This window comes from Panthera leo, chromosome E2 (assembly GCF_018350215.1).
Source record: "Panthera leo isolate Ple1 chromosome E2, P.leo_Ple1_pat1.1, whole genome shotgun sequence".
Classification (NCBI taxonomy): domain Eukaryota; kingdom Metazoa; phylum Chordata; class Mammalia; order Carnivora; family Felidae; genus Panthera; species Panthera leo.
This window is the reverse complement of record NC_056693.1, coordinates 13,579,422-13,589,734: the sequence shown is the minus strand read 5'-3', so window position 1 is coordinate 13,589,734 and position 10,313 is coordinate 13,579,422. Positions and strand designations below refer to the sequence as shown.

Below are 10,313 nucleotides of genomic sequence, written 5' to 3'. Positions count from 1 at the left end.
TTCCCGTCTGCAAAATGGGGCTTTCTCCACACCTGGGAGCTATGAATGGGCCATCCACGAAAAGGGCAGTATCCCTTAGCTCTTTGCACAGCAAGCGGCTGAAACTCAGCTCAGACTGCTTTAAGCATCAAAAGGCAAGGAAGCTGAAGCAGAACTGGACTCAGGGGCCGAAATGAAATGAAGGCTCTGGTCTCTCAGCCTCCTGGCCCTCCTTTTCTGTTGGCTTCATTCTGTGCAGGCTTCTGGAGAAGCGTGGTCCCAGGAACTCAGGTACCCCAGAGGTCCTCCTCCCTGGGGATCCCTCACAGGGTGGCCCTGGGTGAGAGGCAGCCCCATGGGAATCACACAGCCAGAGACCCAGAGAGCTACAGCTTTGAGGCACTGGCCCCCTGGCCCCCACCAAACAGGCGCTGCTGGGGGCACAAAGTGCTCCCTTACAGGGTCTGATAGATCACCAAGTAATAGCATGACAGGCAATTTACAGCTTAGTTTTCTCACTCCTGTTTAATGCCATTCTGGATCTTCCTAGAACACTTTCCCATTTGGCGTTCTCTGGAGTCTCACAGGGCAGAATTTCAAGCTCAATCAAGACTTTGATGCTTCCCCTTCTTGGTTACTGGGGACGAAAATGACACCAGCTCCAAGGGGCAATTGTGGGAACCGGGTGAGCTAGTTCAAGCATGTGAAACATGTGGCTGAGGGCCCGCCAGACATATAATTTTCACTGTAAACCCCCAAATGTCAGCACCCCATAGAATCTGGCGACCATGTGGCCCAGCTGTGGGAGAGTTACTCCTTGTGGGATGCGCTCATGTTCTTGGCTCCCACCAAATATGGGGGTGGGGGACACAGCAGTCAAATGGCTGCTAAAACCTCCCTTCCCCGTATTTCCATACACCTGACCGACGGGCCCCAGCTGCTTCTGCTTACAGATGGGGAACTGTGGCCTGGAGCGTGCTGGGGTCTCCTGGGCTCGTCTGAATGGTGAAGGGCTCTGGGGCTGGACTCTGAGTAGAAGCCCCCTGCTCCATCATTAGCTAGCTGATGACATCTGGCAGCTAACTGGCTTCTGAGCTGGTTTCTTCTTGTAAGGCAAGGATGCCAAGACCCACGAGGCCCTCCCACTGTGCATGTTCCCTCCCTGACCCATCTCCTCCCTCCCCGGTCCCTACTTGCCCTGCTCCAGCACACCAGCGCCACCCTGAACCTGATCCTCCCTCTTCCACAGGCCTCCCCCTGGGCTTCCCTCGGAAGTCTCCCATACTCCATCAAGATGTCCCTGACTGATGTATTAAATTTGGCCTCTCCCAACCCCTCTTCCTGCTTTTTCCACAGCATTTACCACCATCTGACAGACACTGATTTTCTTTGCCTATCACCCCAGTGCTCCTTGAACCTGGGGGTCATTCACTGCTGAGTCTCCAGTACCTAGCAGGGTCTGCACAGAGCGGGTACCCGACAGGTATCTGTCAGGCTGGCGGGATGGGATGGGTTTTGAGTTTGGAAATGCCTTCAAGGGGAGGGGAGGGTGGGTCTGTGCCCCCAGGCCCGCAAGCTCATCCGGGCACACAGGGATGGAGAGGTGAGGCCAGGCTGCTGGTTTATTTTCCATGGAGGTAGTGGGTGGCGGCGGGAGGGGCGCCCTGCCCCGGCTTGCCTCAGCTCTTGGAGTAACGTCTCTGCAGCGATTCCCGGTAGAAGCGGAAGACGTGTTGCGAGGCAGCCTGGGCCGCGGCCAGGCACTGCTGGAGCTGGAGGTGGAGAGACCTGTTGGTGCCGGGGCCACCCTGCTCCCGGCCCTGACCCCATCTGGTTCCCAGAGATCCCAGACCTCTTGCCTCCCCCGCGGGGAGGCAGGTGGTGAGGGAAGGATTTCAAGGGCCTCTCTTCCCCACTTCACAGGCTCTCTCTCAGAGGGGAAGAGAGGCAAAGAGAAGGTGTGGGCTTCAGGGGGCAGATTAGTGCAGCTCCAGGACTGTGGACCACGGGATCAGGCATCCTGATTGCTGGAAGAGGCCTCAGCCTGGAGCTCGAGAATTTCTGAGCCACAGGCCCTGTGACACCAAATCATGTAGAAAGCTGTGGAATCTAGGACCACAGATCTTGACCACATGTTCCTCGGTTCATGGGAGGTCCAGGTTGGCTGTGCTCTCAGAGACCAGAGCCCTGGAACTCTGGGTGTGTACGGTCTGAGCAGGAAGGTGAAGGGCTTTCAATGCCTCACCTCCCCATCTCAACCAGGGCTCTCTTCTCTTTTCCACTCATTACTGGAGCTTCCTTCAAAATTCCCACAAGGGGTTCCGGGCCTACAAGGTTTGACAATTCCTTCTACGTAACAAAGGGGATGCAAGGAAGGATCTGGCCTTCACCCCATCTCCACCCTGGTACCTCAGCATCCGAGTAGAGCCCCTTGGTGGTGGACATCAACAGCTTCCGTTCCACACTGTCGAGGGCAAAGGTCAGGATGGCCCGGGCCTCCTAGAGATGAGGGGTAGGACACCTGGACTCTCCCCCCAGGCACAGTCTCAGTTGGTGCCAAATAGGGCACCTGCCCTTCCCATAGCCACCACTCCCCAAGTGTATCAAGTGTAGGTGTCTTGTCTAGGCACCGTCCCCGCTTCCCTGGGCAGGGCTCTTGGCCTTTCCTTCTGTAGAATCGCTTCCCACACCCCGATTCTACCCACATGGTTCCAACAGGGGCCTCCAAGCACAGTACTCCTGTCTGTAGGGGCAGCCACATGCCCCCCAGTCATTACCCAGTACCTCCTGGCCCCCTGCCTCCCTCTCCAGCTCTGTGCCACGAGGGCTGGAAGCCGACACACTATTTCCCAGACTCCCCTGCCCGTCAGGTGTCCCTGGTAGTCTTGGGGGAGGCCGAAGGAGGGAGAGCCGCATCCTGTCCTCGCTCCGATAGAAGTGGATGCGGTGGCTATGGCAGTGCCCACAGTAGCTGTGGAGGCTCTGGGGACATCGGCTGCCACGGCAAAGCCAGGATGCCTTGTGTGCACCCAAAACCAACTGTGACAGTGTCTCCTTACAGGCTTTTAGTCCCTGGGTATCGCCCTCCTTCCTGTTTGCTCCCTTGGCTCTTCCAACATCGTCCTAACCAGCTTCCTGCAGTACATTCCCTGATACAACCCCAAGTGGCTTCTGCTTTCCTGACACAATGCGACCATCATAGTACTGGGCAGGTAACTCGGAATATCCAGAGCCCTGGGCACTGTGAATCTGAGCCAGTGAAGAAAAGCACAGACCTTTAAGGGCTGGTCACAGCCTCAGGCAAGATGCTGGCCAGAGAATGAAACCAATACGCATAGGACAGCAGGGACTGAGAAGCAAACTCAAGGAAATCCTTAGGGTGTGTGAGACCCTGGCTCTAGTGGACCTATGTCTGGAGTTTGGCACTGAAGGTAGATATGGGTCCCGGCTGGCATTCTAGCACTTGCCCCGATGCACAGACCAGAGCTTGCCACTGGGACTGACGTGCTAGGAGCCAAGCGTGTGGGGGAAGCGAGGCCTAGAGGAGTATCTGCTCACAGCCTTTCACCACCCTGGCCTTCACACCTACCTTTTCCTGCTTGGCTGTGGGGTCCAGCACGAGGGTCCCCTCAGCGTCCAGAGCACAGGTGACCCCACAGAAGAGGGCCCGCATGGGCATACCTGCATCCACCAATGCCATGCAGGCAGCATTCAGGCAACAGGCCAGGAGCTGGGTGCCACGGGCAGAGGTTAAGAAGCATTTCCACTGTAGGGACGGCCAGCAGAGTGTGCCTGCGTTCCACCTACCCTGCCAGGGCTTGTGGCCAACTGCACAGGCTCATCACAGGAAGGCAGTATGGCACAGTGGTTCTAAGTGGTTTTGGGATCAGGTAGCCCTGGGCTCCAGACCGGTCTTTGCCACCTCTCAGCTATGTGACCTTGAACAAGTGACTTACTCTCTCAGCCTCAATCAGGGGTCGGAATGGTACTCAACAGAGTTGTACTGAAGCACGTGCCAAGCGCCTTCAGGGAAACTGAGGACAAGGAGGGGAGAAACCTTCTACAGTCACATGGGGAGTGGCAGGGTCAGGCCCAGAGCCTGGGATCTGGAGGCAGCCACCACCAGGTGACAGACTGGCAAGGTGACAGAGGGAGAAGGGAGGCATGCCTGGGCCTGGAGCCAGACGACCAGCCCTGCCTCAAGTTTCCTCTAGTCTCTGTCTCCAGCCCCACACAGTGGGGAAGGGTCCAGCTTTAGGATCAGTTAGCCCCAGATCTGCCCCTCCATTATTTCCCCTCTGGGCTTCAGTTTTCCTTCTGTGAGACGGCCTGCCATTCCCCCCCCCCCCCCCCCCCAGTTGCCCATCTCTGGTCCTCAGCCCCAACCCCAGGGATCCTTCTAGGCCGAGCTGCTGACCCAACTGCTCTGCCTGCTCAGGACTCCCCTAGCACTGCTCAAGGTCAGGGTGGAGGTCAATGGCACAGGCTTTGTAGGCTGTCAGGCCTCAGGTTGAGTCCTGCCGCTGCTGCCTTCCAGCTGTGTGACCCTGGGCAAGTGACTTCCCCTCTCTGGGCCTATTTCGTCACATGAAACATGGGAACATAAGAATACCCATCTGCTGGGGCGCCTGGATGGCTCCGTCGGTTAGGCGACTGACTTCAGCTCAGGTCACGATCTCACAGTTCTTGAGTTTGAACCCCGTGTTGGGCTCTGTGCTGACAGCTCAGAGCCTGGAGCCTGCTTCGGATTCTGTGTCTCCCTCTCTCTCTGCCCCTCTCCTGCTAGCACTCTTTCTCAAAAATAAACATAAAAAAAAAAAAAAAATAGCCATCTACCAGGGCCCCTGGGCTCTAGGAGCAGATGACTTGGGCTCAAATCCTGGCTCTGCAAAACACTAGATAAAAGCTAACCTTGCCATGCCTTAGTTTCCCCATTTGGAACATGGGATTATAGTGGCACCTATTTCCTGTGCTGAGAATAGTAAGCAAGTTAATATGTGTAAGGCACTCAGAACAGTGCCTGACACATGGTAAGCACTCAAGCTGTGTTTGCTATTCTTCTTCAAGTGGGTGGCTGTTAAGCATTGGGAGGCCTTCTGGTCAACACAGGGCTTGCTCGTGGGCATCAGCAAGGGAGGCAATGGGAGAGATTCTGAAGGACTTCCTGGAGGAGGCAGCCTGGGGGGAAGGATACAGAGCCAGCATCACTGACGACCTGCAGCACCACAGTAATGGAGGTACGGGGGTGCAGCGCTCCCAATACCACTGCTTCACAAGTGTTCCTGATCAGCTGCTCCCGACTCTTCTCAGCGACGCCTGGGGAAATCAGGGGTGGGGTGGGGTGGTCAGGCTCTTCCCTTCCATCTGGCTCACCTTCCTCCACATGCCCCACCCAAGCCCTCTGGGAAGGGCCTGCCGGCTCCGCTAGGGTTGGTACAGGACCCTGCAGGGATGACAGAGGATCCCCAGTGGGAAGGAGGCAAGGCCTGACCCATACCCACTTCATCCCTGCCCCCTCTGGCATCCAGCAACAGAGCCTCTTGGGGGAGGAAAATCCCGGAGTTCCCTCCCATTGAACCCAGACCCAGGGGTGGGGGTGGGGGAGTAAATGGGGGGAAAACAGGTTAGTAGAAAGAAGGGGAGATGGAGCCAGGAAAGACAGACTAAAGTGGAGGCAGAGGGGACCCTGGGGACAGTGGTGAGGAAGAAGGTGGAGATCCCCCTGGGTCCAGTTACCAGGCAGCCCGATCTTCGGCCTCAGAATCACCTCCAGGGTGGCCTTGTTGAAGATCTCTTTGCTGACCTTCACCTCGGCTGGTCCGTATACGCCCGCAAGGACCGATGTATCCCCTGGGGAGACAGCACGGGTGGCCTCGCCCACATCCCGCCTTCCTCTGGGGTCCCAGTGCGCCACGCTGAGCCGGCTGGCCAGGGTGCCCCACGCCACCCCCCAGTCCAGCCCACCAAGTGCTGGCACTGATTCTTCCAGCGTTTGCTTCACTCACTCCTCTGCCTGTGCTTCCTCACCTGTGAACCGACAGGATAACGGCGCCTCCCTCCCTGAGTTCTGAGGACTAAATGACATAATCCACGTAGAACACTCCCGACACTGCCTGGCGCACACGGAGCGCGCAGCGCAACGGACCTTCGCTGTTGTTAACTTTAATAGGAGGTTCCTCCCGAGAGCTGACCTTCCTCCTTCTTACTGCAGCTGGTCTTCTCAACTCCTTCCAGAGCTTCCCCCAACCTGGCTCTCTTCCCTCAGGCTCGCGTCCCAAACTCTGCAGAAGTCAAGACCCCCGAGAGAGGGACAGATATACCTGGGAGTGATCCCGAGGGGGTAAGAACAGGGGCCAGGGAGGTTAAGACCCAGGAAACAAAAGCCTGGCGTCTAGTCCTGCAACCTTGGCTGACTGTGCTCACTTCTCTGGGTCTCAGTTTTACCATCTGCAAAATGAAGAGACTAGACTACACCAGTGGCTTCCAAACTCTTCTCACCATAGCTCCTGATAAAAAATATATTTTACAGTGTGACCCCAATCTCACGCAAACATGTGTAACCGGAACAAAGGCCTCACAAAACAACTCTTACCGTCACTGCTTTGCTACACTCTGGTGTTTTCCACTATTCCAGTTAATTTTATTTATACTTGTAAGATTTTATTTCTTAAAAATGTTTGTTTATTAATTTTGAGGGTAGACAGAGAGAGAGAGAGAGAGAGACAGAGAGAGAGAGAGAATCCCAAGCAGGTTCTGTGCTGTGACTGCAGAGCCTGGACACAGGGCTCTATCTCAGGAACCGTGAGATCATTACCTGGGCCAAAATCAGCAGTCGGATGCTTAAACGACTGAGCCATCCAGGCGCCCCCTTAATATTTTGTTTTAAGCAATCTCCACACACCCCCTACCCCCCACCGTAGGGCTCAAACTCAAGACCCTGAGAGCAAGGGTCACATGCTCCACTGACTGAGCCAGCCAGATGCCCCTACTCTATCCCAGTTAAAAAGGACCACTAATGAACACAGCCGTGGTTCTCAACCCTGGCTGCACACTGGAATCACTGGCGACCTAGAAAAGATACTGCCGCCCGGGCCTCTCCCCCAGAGATCCTATTCAACAGCTGGGGTGGAGTGCAGGCACCAGGAGCCTCAGAGCCCTGCGGGTCATTCCAGGGTGCAGCTGGGCCCGCGGTCTGCAGGGGGAAGAAACAGCGCTGGAGCATAGCTTCAAACAAGCATCTCCGCAGCTGCTGCAAACGGAGAGGGGCCAGCCTTAGCAGGTGCACGGTGGATTCTGGGCCTCAGGCTCCGGGAGAATCTGTCCTCAAAGGGAAACTTATCTACATAGAACGAGATCCACACTGTGGTCTTCATTCTTGCTGCCTGGGGCCTCCACGAACCTAGGAGTCCCTCCTTCTCACGGACATGGCTCCAGCAATTCTCTGGATCCACACCTGTTTTCAACTCCTCCGGCATTTATCTGATCCCCTTCCAAGCAAAGCTCCCAAAGACCTGTCTCTTCTTGTGCTCTCTTTTTCTTCTCCTCCTTGACCCCTCCACTCCATCCGAACAGCTCTTGACAGTGACAGAAGTCCAGATTGTCCCCCCACAGGTCTGGGAGGACGGATGCAGCTGGTGGATGGTATGCAGCTGGTGGGCCCTTACATCTCAAACACTTCTCTGGGCCCCAGGTGAGTGCCCTCTCTTGGTTTTCCTCCTCCCTTCCTGGCTGCTCTTCTCAGTGTCTTTTTTAAAATTTTTAACGTTTATTCATTTTTGAGAGAGTGTGAGTGGAGGAGGGGCAGAGAGAGAGAGACACAGAATCCAACAGGCTCCAGGCTGTGAGCTGCCAGCACAGAGCCCAACACAGAGCCCAACGTGGGGTTCGAACTCACAGACCATAAGATCATGACCTGAGCCAAAGCTGGATGCTTAACTGACTGAGCCACCCAGGTGCCCCTTTTCTCAGTGTCTTTTCCTGGCTCCCCACAAGTTAGAAGACACAGGTTTTAATCCTGTAACCTCTCTTTTCCACCTACATTTATTTTCTTGATTTCATCCCATCAGTAGCTTGAAATACCATCTATAGCCAGAGGGTTCCTAATTGTATGTCCAGATTGCATCTCTCTTCTGAATTCCAGACTTGTATGTCCTTCTGCCCAGTCCCTATTGTCCCTGTGATGTCTACCGGGCACTGCAAACTTAATGTCCAAAACTGAACTAGTCTTCTCCCAGCACAGCTGATTTTGGGAAAAAACCTTAGTGTTATCCCTCTCTCTCTCATACCCCAACACCGAACCATCTGCAAATTTTGTCAGTTTTACCCAGAATCTCATCACTTCCATTCCCACTCTGGTCTGAGCCACCACCATCGCCCCCACTCCCCTGTACCTCAAAAGTCAACACTGCAGCCAGAGAGATTCTGTTAAAATACATTCAGATCATGTCACTCCTCTGAGTAAAACTTGGGAGCAATGGCCCCCAGGTCATTCACTAAGCCTCAAATGACAGGCAGTTCCCCTTACCTCTCTCCAGCCTCCTCACTGCTCCAGCCACATTGTCTCCTAACTACTCTTCAAACACACCAGGCAAGTCCTTGCCTCAGGGTCTTTGCCCCTGCTGTTCCCCACACTTGGTATGCTTTTCCTCCTGGTATCTTCAGGGTTTGCTCCCTTACCTTTAGGTCTTTATTCAGATGTTACCATCTCATCAAGGCCTTTCCTAACCATCCTATTTAAAATTGCACCCCTGGCTGGCACACCCTATTCCCCTTCTCTGTATTTTTCTCCGTAGTATTTTCCTTAGCTAACCTTTTGTCTGTCTCCCTGACTAGAAAGTAAACTGTTAGGTCAGGGATTTAAAATACTTTTTATCGACATATTCCCAGTGCCTAGAACAGTACTTAGCGCAAATACATATGTGTCCAATGAAGGAATGAATTAAAACAGGTTTTGTACCTGCGTAGAAAGTAATGCTTCTAGTGAGGAGACTGAAGCATTTACAGGGATGATCCTTAGGCCTATCTCCAGAGGAATATTTACCTGGGTAAGGGAGCGGAGTCCAGTTTGAGATGCATTTGGATAGGGGAAGGGGACATTTACCTAATAGGTAAGACCTGCCCCAAACTTAAGCGATATTTACTCCTATAGAGAGATGCGTGTCCCAAAGAGATATTTATCCCAGTGGTGGGGAGGAAAGGGGACATCACTCTCAATCTGAAAAGTACTCAGGTAAAAGACATGCCACGGTCCAGAGAGTAATTAAGCCGGTAGTGGTCATCTGCCAGTTTAGAGGTATTCACACATATGGGCAGGTTTGCCTTAGCCTAGGATGTAGGGACCCAGGGTGTGTGGGGTGGAGGTGGGAGACGAATCTAGTCAAGGGAGATATTTATTTTGGTGAGGAGCTTTTCTCTGTTCTGGAGTATTTGGTCTTACGAGGAAGTCTGCTCCTCTCTCATGTGAGTATTTACCAGAGTGGCGATGTCGTTTCCCTTCTAGTCGGGAAAGAGAGAGAGATTATTCTGGCATACCCGGTAGTATCCACCCGGGTAAGAAGAAACGCACCAGTCCAGGAGGGACATTCACCAGCTGGTGTCCAGGAGAAGTGGCACTCCTTTGCATGGTACCCTGTAACCTCCTAAAACAAATACAACGTAGCGAACGTGGCCGGGGCAGTATTTACCTAGGTTAAGTTCTTACCTTGCAGGAAAGAGGCAGAGCCGTCCGGCCGGGACAACAGGTTCTGCTCACAGGCAAAGTGCCGGAGACTGCAGCCTGGACCTCGAGGACTGGACTCTGCTCCAGACTCAGTACGCATCTTGGCGTCAGTCTGCATCACCCCCTCCATCCACCCCAGATCCCACGTGCAACTGGGACGCTCACTTCCGCGCAAAAGCGCGCGCTTGCGTACAGGCTGCGTATCCAGTGCGCACGCGCCTATCCTGGGCGCCGGGAGTCGCGCCCGCACGTGTCTCCGCGTTTACTAACAATCTGGCCCCTCCCACTCCCGCCTCGCAAATCCTGGAAATCCATTGGAGATTAGAGGAGAGCGGGCGGGCCTTGGCTTGGGCTCGTCCTACCCGAGGCCCCCGGGCCCTAAAGGCCTGAGGCTCTGGTCAGGTTGCCTTCTTCTTTGCCTGTTACAGAAAAAAACTAAGATGAGGCTATAAGAGTACTTTTGGCAAGCTAGATTGTTTTGTCCACTCATACCCGTGTCCAAGAGGCCGAAGAACTAGTAGGTTGTGGCTTCTTGGGAGGATGAGGCTAACATTTGAATCAGGTTCATAAAGGGGCAGCCTCAGTCTAGGAGGGGAGAGGGGCGGATCGCTGAGGA

General features: G+C 54.5%; 1 protein-coding gene across 1 annotated transcript; it reads right to left on the bottom strand.

Annotated features, from left to right (window-relative positions):
* Positions 1–1,587: 1,587 nt before the first annotated feature.
* EXOSC5 (exosome component 5) lies at positions 1,588–9,831 on the bottom strand. Its single transcript, XM_042917653.1, has 6 exons — positions 9,680–9,831; positions 5,716–5,829; positions 5,174–5,295; positions 3,569–3,709; positions 2,389–2,478; positions 1,588–1,751 (listed from the first exon to the last, which is right to left on the bottom strand). The coding sequence occupies exons 1-6, from the start codon at positions 9,825–9,827 to the stop codon at positions 1,659–1,661; spliced, it is 708 nt and encodes a 235-aa protein (XP_042773587.1). The 5' UTR covers positions 9,828–9,831; the 3' UTR covers positions 1,588–1,658.
* Between the last annotated feature and the right edge of the window lie 482 nt (positions 9,832–10,313).